At 38.3% G+C, this 15,889-nt stretch overlaps 1 protein-coding gene across 3 annotated transcripts in view; it reads right to left on the bottom strand.

The window, feature by feature from the left end:
- LOC105499328 (zinc finger matrin-type 1) overlaps nucleotides 1-9,896 on the bottom strand; it is a 47,934-nt gene extending 38,038 nt beyond the window's left edge. For 2 of the 3 annotated variants that reach the window (XM_011771871.2, XM_011771874.2), the window contains exon 1: nucleotides 9,588-9,896. In XM_011771871.2, the coding sequence (XP_011770173.1) occupies nucleotides 9,588-9,873 (286 nt within the window). In that variant the 5' untranslated portion in view covers nucleotides 9,874-9,896. The remainder of the gene's footprint in view (nucleotides 1-9,587) is intronic. The other variant, XM_071088942.1, reaches the window with a different exon arrangement.
- Nucleotides 9,897-15,889: the final 5,993 nt, after the last annotated feature.

Genomic DNA, 15,889 nt, shown 5'->3' with positions numbered 1-15,889 from the left:
TTTAAGTTTTACCTTGTTAGAGTCAACCAATCATTTCCAGCCTTTCAAGATATTTTTGGATCTTCTAGAATCTGCCACCAGGAGGCTCATGGAAGGGGGGTTTCCACTGAGAACAAATTTATAAAATGGTTGTTGTTTATCAGAGGCTACTGTATACTGCCAAATTCTCCTCAGGTTGCATTTCCCCTAAATTTGACATGAACTTGATGATGTCTACTTTCTGAAAGTCATGCCTAAGGCTTGGAGAGGTTAAGCAGTTTGCCCAAAGTCACACAGTTGATAAGTGTCAAAGCCAGGATTCAAATCTAAGTCTGCCCAAGATTTCCCTGAGAACTCGCTCTTAAAAAGGCTAGTCTCTGTTGTCCAGGCTGAAGTGCAGTGGTGTGATCTTGGCTCACTGCAACCTCTGCCTCCTGGGTTCAAGTGATTCTTCTGCCTCAGCCTCCCTAGTAGCTGGGACTACAGGCATGCACCACCATGCCCGACTAATTTTTGTATTTTTAGTAGAGACACGGTTTCATTATGTTGGCCAGGCTGGTCTTTAACTCCTGACCTCAGGTGATCCGCTTGCCTTGGCCTCCCAACGTGCTGGGATTACAGGCAAGGCTAATCTTAAAAAGAGACTTCATCTCCAGGCTTGACATATGTAAGAAACTTATGTCTGATTCACAAGAGATGCTAAATATTTCTTTTGATCCACCCGACCCCCAACCCCCACTATTTGAGACATGATTGTTGGACTCCCAGAAAAAAAATGACCAATAGCCAATTCTGGAAGTCAAGAGGAAACTGGTGACAATACAGATGTTTTTCAGCCTGTTTCAGGGTGACAGCTTAGAGGAAAGGTCAGCCTCAGGGAACAGATGTTAAATTAGAGGATAGGTGAGCAGATAATGTTGACTGTGAGGAAGATGACTGGGACAGGAACTAATGTTTACTGAGAACTCACTACCTGTCAGGAATAAAGGTGTTCTGGCGAAGAACTGGGACTTAGGAGCTGACTCTAGTAGACATGGGAACCAAGGGATAGCTGAAAAAACTTGGGGGCATCTTCCTCTCTTTTTGTTTCTTTTTTATACTCTCACCATGTCTTTTCTCTTCCTTAACTGATTAGAATATGAAATAAGTCTATTTTTATTGGTTGGTTGTTGTGTGGGTTTATACTGATTCTTAATTCCAAAAGTAGCAAGAGTTGTAAAAAGCATTAGGATGAGAGAGACTGCATTAGTTTTCACCCTGCTATTAACTAGCTGTGTGACTAAGAACATATCACGGCCTTTCAGATTTCTGTTTCTACCTGCCTTTATATGGATTGATGGTGATCAATGAAAAAATGTATTTTAGATAGGAATATATACGGAAGGAAAATTTTGGTGGGGTACTTACAGAGGACCCAAATACCTTAGCTGCTTCCAAATACGAAGCACAGAAGATGATTTAAAGTTTTAAGCAGGTATACAGTTAATACAAACCTTTAAGGGCCTAAAAAATCAAAGGGTCCCAATATTTCTTCTCCTATTCCTCCATTATCTTTATTTTCTTGTCTATGTCCTAACCCTAAAGCTGGTTCTCTCCAAAATATCTCTTTGTAAAAATCCATGAGGCATTTCTACTACCAAGTGTAATATTTTAATAATTGCAACTAGAGTTTAAAAGAAATTTTTTTGCAAAATTAATATTTTGGTTATGATTTAGGTATAATAGTGAGTTTTCCCCAATGATAAATGTACAAACTTCATGGCAGATGGTCTTTTATCTTTCAGTCTAATTAAGTAAGAAATTAGGAGAGCTAGGGTTAAAAATATAAACAGATTACACATTAGAATATCAAATGACAATATACTGAATGTTGTGAAGTATGATTTCAAGTCACATCTGGAAAAAATACACTTCGTTGAACATGGTACAGTAAATACTTTCTGGTTAATTTTAGGCGTATTTTTTCAATATTTCTAGCCTAGAATTTTTCAACTGTTCTTCATTTCCTGGTACATTTGAATTTTTTTATGCTACTATAAACTTGGAAAAGAGATATGGATAGAGGAGCAAGTTTTTTTTGTTTGTGTTTTGAGACAAAGTCTCACTTTGCCACCTAGGCTGGAGTGCAGTGGTGCAATCTTGGCTCACTGCAACCTCTGCCTCCCAAGTTCAAGTGATTCTCCTGCCTCAGCCTCCTGAGTAGCCGGGATCAAGGCACGCGCCACTGTGCCCGGCTAATTTTTGTAATCTTAGTAGAGATGGGGTTTCACCATGTTGGCCACGCTGGTCTCAAACTCCTGACCTCAGGTGATCCACTCACCTCGACCTCCCAAAGTGCTGGGATTACAGGCGTGAGCCACTGTGCCCAGCAGAGGAGCAAGATTTTATAATCAGAATCAAAGCCTACTTATTGAAACTTGGCATTGAGATCTTAATGACACAAAGGCATGCTCTCAAATATGAACTGGAATATACCATCTTTAAAATATACAAGAATTTCTGATGCTGATATGATTTATTTCTATTTTAACATGAAACAAAAGCAATGGGGAATAAGGAAATACTATCAGAAACTAGGTTCAAAATGGGAAGATAACCTATATCTGATGATGAAGTAAGGGTTTAAAAATAATAGGATGTGGAAAAGATAAGATAAAACCAATGTTTACTAGATGGTCCCATTTATACTCAGGGTATAAGAGGGTAAAATTGCTTTGCAATGCTGTGCTTTGTGGTAATAAGAAACTATTCAAGTTGCCAACCGTTAACCAATGAAGCATAACTTTTAAATATATATTACTTTCCAGAAACTAAATACATCAGGAAGTTCTTCAGAGTGGAGAAATACGGTCATATAACAAAACTATGACCTATATGTACAGAGTTTCAATTTGGGATGATGAAAAAGTTCTGGAGATGGGCAGTGGTGAAGCTTGCTTGACAATGTAAATGTACTTAATGCCACTGAATTTCACACTTAAAATGGCAAAGTTTATGGTGTGCATATTTTACCACAATAAAACATAAAATAAAATATTGAAAAAAATAAAAGATAAAAGCATCTGAATCGCTGCATGAAGTACAGCTGCCCTGTAGAGTCAACCTGCTGCTCAGAGGAAACTGCATGAGCAAGTGACGGTTGTTTTGCTACCATGACATAAGCAATCCACTTCTGAATAACATTTATGATGGTTATTTGAAATGAAATGGTAGTTTTGTGACAAATTATAAATGGGATCTGATCAGAGAGCTCATATATTCCATGTAATGTATTTGATTACATTTAAGTGTGCCTTCAGCAATTGGTGGGAGAATGAGTAAACTCCAATTTTCTATAAATAAGAGTGTTTTTCCTCTTCATTTCCCTCTTACAAGAAATGTTTTCATGACCTAAGAAAATAAATATTTCATAATAATTTATAATGGGGAGAAAAACTATGACCTACAGCACTGGGATGTAGGAAAAAATAAGTAAGATTCTGAGCTGGTCAAATAGATTCAAATCCCATCTTTACCCACAACTATATAGCCTTGAGCAAATTATGTAACCACTATGCACCGTTTTATATTTCACCCAAAAAGTACAGAAATACAATGTGTAATTTTTAATTCTAGGATTTGGTGAATGTTAAATGAAATAATTTTTAAAATGTTCAACACATGTAGGCACTTGATAAAGTATGCTTGTTCACTAATCCAGAAGCTTTGAACGTTTTACTTAATATTATACATAATCATTTTATTTCGACCCGAGTTATTTTAGAGGTCATCTAGTTCATGGTTTTTCAAACTCGGCACTATTGTCACTTTGGGCCGGATAATTCACTGTTGTGAGGAGCCTGTCCTATACATTGCAGGATATTTGGCAGCATCTTTGGCAGAGCATTCCATAGTTGTGACAACCAAAAATATCTCCAGACAATGTCAAATATCCCCTGTGAGGCAAAACTGCCTCCAGTTTAGAACCAATCTAATGTCCTCATTTCATAAACAAGGAAGCTAAGGCCCAGAGAGGTAATAGGAATTAAAGAACTGAGGGAGGTAAAATGTAAAACATATGATTCGAGACTCAGGTGGATTTGGTCTATTAAAAAAAATTCTAGTAGTCTGGGAAGAGACAATAGTAATAGCAGAGGGATGTTCTTAAGTCAGTAAAATGCAATTAGGAGTACTAACAGCTCACGTTCTACGGACTTGGGCATTACTAAAATCCCTTATGTTGATATAAAATACTCAATTCACTTTGTACCAGCCTATCTGCCTTCAATGATATAAAAAGCAAAGAGGTTGACTTGACAGAAACTTACTTTTTGGCTACTTTTGTTGGGTTGGGCCTACTCCAAATAACAGCACTATTATGTGAAAGTAAAGTAACATTAACTTCTGCATTCAAAAGTGCAGCTGAGTGTGAAATCCAAATGATCATATTTGAAACTTTCTCCTAATTAATGCTACTACATAACAACAGGCAATTTAAGATGAAATGCATTTTTATGACAAAAATAAAACATTTATGGCTTGAGTCAGAATAATGAATTTGGTCCACCCGTGCTTACGGAATTATAAACCATGTAGAATCTCTGAGGAAAGGAGCCAGAAAATTACCATATTTCTTCAGTTCCGGGCAACAGAACTCTCTGTTCATTCCAATTAAATGTTCTTTGTTAACCCCCAAGTTTAAGCTATTCAAATTAGGTGACTCTATTTTAGATATAACTGGCTATATTTAATAAAATGAATCTCACTTGCATTTGTTAAATGACAATTAGGTTGAGTTGCATAAAACCCCAAATTTCCTCTTCAGGATAACCTGTCAGATGTTTATGGGAAAAACTTGCTATTAGATGTTTTAATGCTTTGCTGAAGTGGAAAGTTCACAGGCCAATTGATCTTGATGCAAAAACATCTAGCATTGTAAAGGATTCGTTGTATATCCTATTTTAATAAAGTAACAAAAATGGAACAAACTTCTGGACTGGCTGCAATATCATAAACAAATCTCATTCTCAGTCACAGATTTAAAGTCAGGCATTAAAAAATCTGAGAAATAATCATTTTAATTGTGCAAAGGGCACATGTGCTATATTCTCCATGATTACACTTTTAGAGATAAACTCCCTCAAGCATTCTTGATTAAATATAATTTTTTAAAAAAACTGACTTGCCCTTTGCAATCTTTTAATACCATCAGAATCTTAGAAAAGAATGAGCAGAGCACAGCACTAAGTTATAGGAGACTGGGGGAGCTGAGTTAACCTACACAAAATGTTTTAACTCTTTTTCCCCTAAAGGTCACACTCTGTTTAAGGAGTTTTCATGAATAATAGCTGTGGTAGAAATGCAGATCTGTACCTATCAGCATGATGGCCACTCACAGCTATAATGCTATCTAGTGTCCTTAGTTTTTCAGTTTGTAAGATTAACACCTGACTTATGAGTTTGCCAAGTTTTAGCTACTTTACACAGTTATCACAATCAAACAAATAATGAAGGGTTTCCCATGGCATCTTAACAATTACAAATTACAACAGAAGTAACAAAATAATTGGGAGTACTAGTTATATGTTTAACATTTACATTGTCTTTATTTAAACCAAGTCCTCTGCCTTCATAATCGTAAGCACTTTGTGGCTAGCCAGCTCAGGGTTCATGCTTGTGAAGTCAGAAACTGAATTAAGGTACTGTGTAAATCCATTAATACACTTGATCACATGACAGCTACTTTGCATCAGAAAGCCACCAAATACACGGCATTCATTCCAACAGGTTAGTAAATGTGAATGAATCTGCAAGGCTGCTTTCAGATGGGAAAGAATCAAAGTTTTTATCCTAACCGATATGTAATAAATATAGTAGGGGGTATGCTTAGGTTAGTCTTTAAAACAAGCTTAGTTAGTATTTTCACACACTGAAATCTAACAAGAGGGCCAGAAACAAACAAATAATAATTTACCTCTCCCCAGACATCTCAACCTGCCAAATGCAGAGAATTAAAAACTAATTCTGTAACAGTTTACTATTCTTCCCTCACATCAACATTAGATTTACAGTATAATTTGCTTTACTGTGCCTGTAGTACATATTATGAGCTACAGAGTACAGATTTATAATAAACAATGGAATGGTCTTGTGGCTCAGGATTCTGACTAGTAACATTTAATACTGCATTCCTTCGCTTATTTAAATATCTTATAATTTTACTATCAAGCACTATTACTGAGTTGTTTAGTATAGCTGTGTTTGTCCGTATATCCTTAACACTAAGCATAGTGACTGGCACACACACATAGACGTGTTCAATAAATGATTCCTGAATACATGAAAGGTTACCCACTAGATTTTCTTTTTCTTTCTTTCTTTCTTTTTTTTTTTTTTTTTTGAGATGGAGCCTCGCTCTGTTGCCCAGGCTGGAGTTCAGCGGCGCGATCGCGGCTCACTGCAACCTCCGCCTCCCGGCTTCAAGTGATTCTTCTGCCTCAGTCTCCCGAGTAGCTGTGACTATACGTATGTGCCACCATGCCCGGCTAATTTTTTGTATTTTTAGTAGAGACGGGGTTCCACCGTGTTAGCCAGGATGGCCTCCATCTCCTGACCTCGTGATCTGCCCGCCTCGGCCTCCCAAAGTGCTGGGATTACAGGTGTGAGCCTCCACGCCCAGCCTACCCACTGGATTTTCTTATGGTGGACTTACTATCATTCGACTTGAAACTTTACTGAATAGTATGGAGACAAATGATAGTCTTGTTAGGTAATTGCTACACAAATGGATTAACAGCTAAATAAAAAGCCAGAAGGTCTTCCAATCTAAAACAGGATGCATTTGATATATTTTTTCTTAAAAGGAAGAGGTAAATAAGCAAGAATTTTTTTTTACTATGAATATACCAGAATGTTATTGTTGTGTGAAAATTTTTGAGCCATTAAACATTTTTGAAAAATGAAAGATGAAGTGTCCCACAAAATCTCATAATTCCCTTTACTGTGAATTCTGAGTGTATATGTGTCTTTTCATATGGCATTTCTTTTCTTTCTTTGTTCTATTTCTAGTTTTACTGCTCAATGTCCCATTTGTAATCTTTGAAAGCTTCTAATATTCCATTTGCTAGTTTCTAATGTCCACTGACATTTGTTCATTATTCACCCCAAGACAGATGAAATCCTCAAGAATAACAGCTACAGTTCAAAATGGATCAGCAAATGCTTTTCCAAACCACTTTTAATCATCCTATAAGGAGTGGACTTGCAATAATTGAATCTTGACAATTCTTTGACATCTTTTAGAGCAATCTCTTAACTAGGATTTAAGCAAAAGATACTGGTACACCATCAAGTAACATTTTCCTTTCTTCTCCTTTATCCACCATCATAATTGACAACCATTTATGGCCTTTATATACATATAAACAAAAATATTTTGAGGCCTAATAGTGTTTGGAACAGTGCAATATATGAAATGTTTGCCATTTGTTAAGTGAAAAGGTGAGAGAATTGTAGTTTGGACTGAATAGTGAATGAAGGACATTTAGCTAAAATGAAATGGTAAGAGATAATTTTTAGGTTAACAATTATATTTGGTTTTTCATATGCCAGTAAATTTTCTCAACACTAACTCAACATAGATCTCATTATTCACTGAATGTCAGGTGGTAACTATCAGAACAGGTTTCTTACGATTTATGAGTTATTGTTCTAGTGCACAGCCATGGAAATGTCATTGAAAGAATATCAATTCAGAAATGCAAAATCATGGTTGATACTTTCAGATCTGAAACCAACCCTCGGAGTGTGGGTAGTTTTATTCCCTTATTTCAAAAATGTCAAAACCCAAATCGAGGGGGCATGGGGCCTATTCAGGGTCACAAAGTCCAGTGAATTAATTAGCAGCTGAACCTATGTCAACTGCATCACACTCCTATGCCAGGGTGCTCCTCATTTTACTGCCTCGCAATAATATAGGCAAGGTATTGCTCATACTTTATGAAATTAGCTCTCTGAAAGCCTTTACTATTTGCATATATTCAAAGATACTGCAAACAAACCAGTTACACCACCAGGCAAAAAGCCATTTTTTTTTTTTTCCATGAGATACTGGTCTTAAACCTTACTGTGAGCAGACGATGAGAGCCAAACTGAATTGTGATCTTGAGGCCTATAAAACTGCTCTTGCCTACTAGCTGGTTATGGACATAAAGGTTGATATAAAAATTTAAAATCCAGATTTCGTGTTTCCATCCACTGAGGATGAATGAAGACACTAAATGGAGTCTTTCAAAGGTTGACTTTAGTAAGAGAGTTGATAAATAAAACATTACAGTGTACTTCTAACTTCCATATTTAATAAGTGGCATTTATGTAATGTGCCTATACAAATATTGTAAGGGATTTTTTTTTCCTACTTTGCCATTCCTCCAAAGCGAAAGGTGTAAAAGGTTATGGAATAGCACACAGGGACATATCATTGAAGAATGTGAAGAAGAGATTTTTATGGGATAATTTTAATGGGGTATCTTCCTAAGAAAAAGGAATTTATTTTCCTCTATTTTGGTGTCCACAATCTTTCACTCTGAAGGCAAGTCAGCAACATAAGGTAACACAGCAAATTCTGGAAATTACGAAATTTACGATGGCAAAATGCTTTACTGGGGTGCTCTGCAGTGGAACGGTCTCCATCAGCTAAGAACATTTCCCAAACTGCTTTAAAACACATTTCAATGGCAAATTTTACAGTTTGCTATTAGTAGGCTGTTTACAAGTATACAGAATTTTGTGTGAATACCGCTTATACTGATACAGTCAAGAAATATCTTTTTATGTTAGGAGTAATATGTGTTGGTAGGTACAACAGAACTTATTAAAAGTCAAACCACCTTAAAGATGGACCTGTAAACCTTGCTTTACCAGGTCACATTCTCAAATAGCCAAAGAAAACTCTCCAAAGTGATTCCTGAAATCTGTACTTCTGTCACACTCTTCCTCTTTCCCTAGTAGAGTCCCCTCCACCAGACCTTACCTTCCTAAAATCCGACAGATCTTTTAAACCTATACACTTCTAACCTGCCCAAATTTCTACCGCCATCTCTCTGTAAATATTCTGCCTCAAGTTTCTACACTACAGGACGTTGAACACCAAAAGGGGGTTTACTCGCCCTTATTTCTTTGGCATTTCCTCTTTTATCTCCGCCCGTTTCTCCATCGGTCCCCCTTCCCTTATCCTTGACCCTCTTGGCCCACAGCACTTCTACCTTGCCTTCTCTTCCAAATCACACCTCAGCTTCCTACAGCACACTAAGGTGTCCTGGCTGGGAGATAAATTATGTGGTATTTTTTTTCCCTTCAAACTCCTGCTTCGTGAGTACCTGCAATTCTTTTGCCTGGGGTCCCCCATCCTTTACAGGTGGGAGAGGTAGGGAAGGCCCTCTCTGCTTCAGTCCATCTTGCACACTCGGGGCTAATACGGCAGGGCGGGGCGGGGCGAGCTTGGCCTTTACTGCGCCACGGCAGGTGGGGGGTGGGGCAGTGGCGAACCGCGCCCAGCCCGATCTCGCACGGGCTGAAGAGAGGCAGCGAAGGAGATGGGGCCGCCCCCGCACCCCGGGACGGGAACTCACCTTCTCTGAGGCAAGGGCGGGTGTCTACTTTAAAACTACTGCCCCCCCTCCCCGCCGCCGCCATAGTGGAGCAGCCAAAGCCGCCGCCGCCGCCGTCGCCACAGCCACCGGCAGGCGGGCAGGCAGGGGCGGAGGTGGCGGAGGAGGCAGGAACAATTACTGCCGCCGCCGCCGCCGCCGCCGCCTCGCAGGCGGTGTAGGAGGAGGAGGAGGCGGCAGAGACGGTAGCTTCCTGAGGGGAAGACTCCGCCGCCAGCGGGGTGACTGTGCTCGGCACCGCGGCCATCGCAGCGAGGCGCGCGGACAATTGCACTTGCGTCTCGATTCCGTTAAGCTCCTTTAGCCCCGCCTTCCGTTAGCCCCACCCCCTTTGTCCCTCTTTTCAACGCTTCAGCTGTAGCCTCGTTCTCGCTCCTCAGTCCACCAATCGGAGAGCTTTAGAGCCGCCGGCCGTTTCCCCCGCCCCGACTGCCTTGCGTCACCCCACCTCCCTTTGGAGGGGAAGCAATGACGGCCAAGGGCAAAGGGCAAAAAGCGCGGGATGTAAAAGCACGTGGGCTTCACACAGTGAGGCTTCTTTGGAGAGCTAATGTAAAACCAATTTAAGAGTAAAAAATGTCTGGAAACCTATTGATTCTACGTCCAAAATATCTCTGCAATATATCTTCACCTGGCTTTTTTTTCTTTTTATTTTCTTTCTTTTTTCTTTTTCTTTTCTTTTTTTTTTTTTTTCTTTTTTTTTGAGGCAGAGTCTTGCTCTGTAGCCCAGGCTGTAGTGCAGTGGTGCGACCTCACTCACTGCTACCTCTGCCTCCCGGGTCCCGGTTCAAGCAATTTTGCCTCAGTCTCCCGAGTAGCTGGGATTACGGGCATGTGCCACCATGCCCAGCTAATTTTTGTATTTTTAGTAGAGATGGGGTTTCACTATGTTGGCCAAGCTAGTTTTGAATTCCTGACCTCGTGATCCACCTGCCTTGGCCTCCCAAAGTGCTGGGGATTACAGGCATGAGCCACCACGCCCAGCCCCTGGCTTTCTTAAAGAGAATAGAACAGAATCTTTTGTCCTGACATTGTTTTTGTGGCCTCTAAAAGGACTGCTTATCTATCGATCTGCCCATCTTAATTACAATAAATTCCTGTGAATTCAGCACCCAATAGAAGAACTGGAATATTACTGATATTTTAAATTACATCTTGTCCCCCAACCTCCCCTCTCAAAGAAACCAATATCCTGATTTATATTTCTTATTTCTTTGCATTTTAATATGTATTCTTGTCACATAGATATGTGCCTAAATAGTGTTGTTTAGTTTTGATTATTTCCACAAACATTTATATGTTTTTCTAGGTAGCATTCAGGGACTTGTTTCTGTTTTTTTTTCCCTCAACCAATACTCCCACCTCAGCCTCTGGAGTAGCTGGGATTACAGGAAGGAGCCACCATGCTTGGCCTGGAACTTGTTTCTTTCACGCGCAACATTCTGTTTCTAAGATTTGTCTGTGTTGTTGCTTGTAGCTGTAGTTATTCACTGTCGATGCTGTAGAATGTTTCACCCTTTTCCTTATTGATGGGCACACCTCCTGGTGCATTTGTGCAAGTCTCCCTTAAGTATTTTCTCCTTTCCAGTCTTAATCCATTGCTGCATTTCAAGTACTCATGATGTATGGTCAGCAGTATGGCATCTACCCCACTGGTCTTCTTTCCTCTGATCTCAATCCCTCCAATCTATTACCATATTGTCAGTCATCACTGGCTGTCCAGTGCTTATTGAACAAAGTCAAAAGACACAATTTTGCACTATTAGTATCCCCATTCACCTCTTTGACCTCATCTCTTTCCACTGTCCCCATCTCTCCCCTCTGCTTTTACTCTGATTTAGCAATCCCTAAGTCTTCTTAGATTCCTGAGAAGACCATGTTATTTCATGAAGTAATGTTATTGTATATGTTCTCTCTTCCTGAAACACCTTTTTCCCCACATTAAGCACTTGCCTAATGAAATCCTATACACCCTTAGAAACCCAGACAACACCTCACCTCACCAGGTAACCTGTTCTGTCCTTCCTTAGAGTTAATTTCACCTTCTGTGCTACACCTATATCTGGTGCATTTTTTTATTGTAATGAATTATATACTTTGTACTTCTCAATAACCTGGGACCATTTGAGACAAAAGACAGTGTCTTGTTTTCGGTGACTCATGCTCCAGGCCAGTAAAGTCCTAGGACAGAAGTTGAAAGGTAGGGATCCCTAGGCCCAGGTCTCTAAGTCCCTACATCTGGCTTATGATATGTTTTCTTCTACATACACAATTGTTTATTCATGTCCTCATCAACATTTGAAAGGGATATTTCATGCAAAATAAAAGTCTCTTAATAACATGAAGATTTGGCAGTACTGGTTGTGCATTCCTGAATGGCTACAGTTGGCTAGAACTGAGTAACCAATTAGAGAGACTTGGAGTGCTGGGCTCTTAAGCACTTATCTTTATGTTGTTTTTTGTGGTTCAATAATTTACCCAAGATTACCTGAGTCAATGAGTAGCTTCTCTAGTCTTCTATCTTGTCCTTATGTAAGTTAGATCAAATTTTACTTGTCAAGGAAATTACTGGATAGGCTAGACACAAGAAATAATCTGCTCAAATAGCTAGTAGGACAAGGCAAGCATACAAATGGGTGTGATTTTATTCCTTCTGATATGGAGGGATCTCTCAAAAACATTGTTTTTTGAAATATGAATCACTTATGTAAGAAATATTCAATCAGAATCTCTGGAGGAGTGGGCATCACTCAAGATTCAGTCAGCAAAAAAGAAACTACACTAGGTATTTCAAACAGAAAATATTTAATGTAGAATATCAGGTACTTGAAAGAGTCAGAAAGGTTAAAGAAGTAAAATCCAGAAGACTTACGCAGATAAGGTTATCTGGCAGTTGGAAGCTTTTTCATCCTCGTCTGTATTCTCTCTTTTGTTGCAGAGCTTTTTCATCCTCTTCTATGTTCTCTCCTTTGTTGCAGAAGCTGGATTCCTGTGAATTACATTTCCTAAACTTCTTGCCAGCAGGATATGGTTTAGATATCACCAATGCTATGTATTTGTATGATATTTTTTAAATAGAAAGGAAATAAAAACCGTTCTTTATGTGGAATCTGGCAGATATAAAACAAAATTTTTTCATGGTCCTAGCATTCTCTTGTAAGTCTGTACTCAAAGACTTTGGAGGATCTGTGAGATTAGCAGTGGTTTTCTGCAGTTCCCTGTCTGACAGTAACAACTATCTCAGTCAACAAATATATATTAAATCATGGAACTATTTTGTTCTTAGGATCCATGGAAAATTCTGTCTCTGCCATTTTAACAGTAAAAAGAAGTGGTAGGACAATACACAAAATAAAATAAAATTATTAATTTTCTCCCCATCCTTCAACTGCATTTGGTGACATGCCATAACATGAAAATGCCACCAAACCTCAGTCATGCACTGTGACAATAAGCACACACTTCCTTTTCCTCCTCTCATACTTATCATTGCTCTCTATGACAGTAATGTTGTTAAGTGAATGCCAACGTAATTTATCTCACAGGAAAGAGGAGGTGGAATATAGCAGAGAGTAGCAATTGAGGAAAGCCTGCTATGGGCCAGACATTTCCTAGAATTACCCAGTCTTCTCACAACAGTGATGTTATATTGGACTCATTAATTCCATTTAAAAGTGCAAAACTCAGTCTCATGAGTGTAAATAACTTCTCTATGGTTCTTTACTTATTGATTAAAATGGTCTGTTTATATCATCGACCCACAGGGAGGAGACTGTATTAATTGAAATGAATTTCAACTGCCAATCCCCCGAATCATAGAAAGGAAACAAGGGCGGGATTAGGGGAGGGAAGTTGGGTGTAAGGTAGGGGTAGAGGTGCTAAAAAGAAATAAAAGAGAATATTTTTGCATATGTGAGAAATCAGCAAAAAACAAAAGTATACCAGTGGTCATTTCACTATATTTATAGTGAAATATAATATACCTCATTTGGAATAATATGGGGAAATTGAAAAGCCATTATCAACAAACACAATGCATTTAAAGGCATCAGAAAATGGGAGAAATAATCCAAACAGAATTTAATAGCATATAAGTAATGTGACTGACATAGGAATGAATCTGACCAGGTATAATAGTAATGTTTAATTTTATTAACAAATGATTCAAAAGAGAGAAGCAATGGCAAACATCCACAGTTGTTCAACAATACTAAAATTAAAGACAAATAAAAAGATACATTGAGATATACAAATAATCACCTCCCAAAGGCACTACCACTTAATACTATTACATTAACACTTAAGTTTCAACATATGAATTTTGGGGAACATTTGGACAATAGCAGTATGTATAATGTGACTCTATTTTGAACAAAAACATATTTGCACGTATGAACATATAGCTTTTGAATTATATATAAACACACATAAAATATATCTGGAAAGTATATATGAAAATACTATGAGTAGATAGCCTGTGGTAAGTCAGGCTTAAGATGAAACTATAAGCTAATTAATGCATGTATTTCCCCATTGTTTCAGGAGTAATAGTGATAGATAAAATTACAATAGTATAGGATGTACCTGGTTAGGAATGGAAGTTATAGAAATTTATCTTTATTGATATGAAATGTTGTCAAATATATATACATATATATTTAAATGAAAAGGAAGTTATACAGAACTTTTATAAAAATAGAGCTGTGTATGCCTAATGTATTTGTTTCATAGTATACACTTTCCTATATTCTCATTCTTGTTCTCTGCTCCCTACCCTCATCACAGACACACATACATCTTGTCAGCCTAGGGAGGGTCTGAAGGAAATGTCCTAGCATGTGATTTAGTATCTAGATCTATGCCAGAATCACTCTTAATGTTTCCTGTCCTATGTAAACATCTAGAAAGTTCCAGAACGTTCTCACTGTTTGACTTTAACCATAGGGAAGTGTTTTCCTTTAACCTAAGTTTCTCCTTTGTAATTGGTTAAAGGAAGAATGTAGTTAGGCATTGGTCACTTAATCACTCAGTGGAGTATGGAGTCAGTGAACAATTTCATCACTCCATTTTCTTTTGTTTCATGTGCCTTCCTGATCTCTGATTTTTATATTTTATGTTATTCATCCTCTTTACATCACCATGCAGGTCTTGCTTTAAAAGGCATCAACTTTCCTTCCAGGTAGTGTCTAGAGTTGTTCTTTTGAATAAAAACTGTTCTCTGCATTCAAGTGACAATGAAGATAATTAAAAGTAATTTGACATGTAATAGCGTGTATTAGATTTTTAAAATTTAAGACCAATCCTAAACCTAGCTAATAATCATCTTCTGGATGTAAAGAACACCAGAATAAATGTCATTGTAGCCATTTTTTTGTTATTGATAAAGGGTGTATTTCAGGAGGGCATTCTGAAAGTATTTAAGACAATTACAGAATGTGAAATTTTGTGCTAAGGGAAGAGGCTGAGAATTTAGCTTGATGATATATGGGGTGTGTGTGTGTGTGTGTGTGTGTGTGTGTGTGTGTGTGTGTGTGTGTACCTAAACCAAATCTAGGTCTTTCAACTCTTCTTCAACAGAACCACTCACCACAAGTCTTTTCTTCAGGAAAGAATGATTTTAAAATAACTCCATTCCAAGAGTGTTTGGGTGAGGGTCTGAACATTTTTGCTGGGCCTTGTATTCCAAAACTACTCAAAAGCACCACAGTATACTTAACTAATTATAATAATAACAGTTGGCATTTATTGAGTGCTGTACATGATAAGAGAGAGAGTGAGCTACTTTAGGTGCTGCAAAGACTAATGGCTCTGACTATGGGATACACAACTGCCAACTCTCACTTTAGTGCTCAATCCAATAGACCTACTCCCCTGAGTATTGTGTCTTTTCAGCCTCCAGGGATAGAACAGACATGAGGTTCCAAGAAGGGAAAACTTTGCAACTTTATAGCAAGTTTATATGATAATGGTTCTCATAGTCCTTCTTCAAAGGGACCTATGACCATTTACTTAGCTAACTGTACACCGGGAGAAATTACTTATACATTTTTAGGCCCTTGGACATAGGGTTATAGCTGACCCTGTGTCAACCAGATGTCTGAAGACCTGAAGCATCGTCATGGCCCTCTATTGGAGGCCCTCACTGTGTTTCTACTGAGTCTGCTCAGGTCTGGTTCACTGTCATTCTAATGAATCCACAAACTAATCTGTTTGTTATTTCCCTGATCCACAAATATATAATTAGAATGGATATACATGACACA

Source organism: Macaca nemestrina, chromosome X (genome assembly GCF_043159975.1).
Source record: "Macaca nemestrina isolate mMacNem1 chromosome X, mMacNem.hap1, whole genome shotgun sequence".
In the NCBI taxonomy this organism is placed as follows: domain Eukaryota; kingdom Metazoa; phylum Chordata; class Mammalia; order Primates; family Cercopithecidae; genus Macaca; species Macaca nemestrina.
Note: the sequence above shows the minus strand (reverse complement) of the source record. Positions and strands in the feature narration are given on the sequence as shown.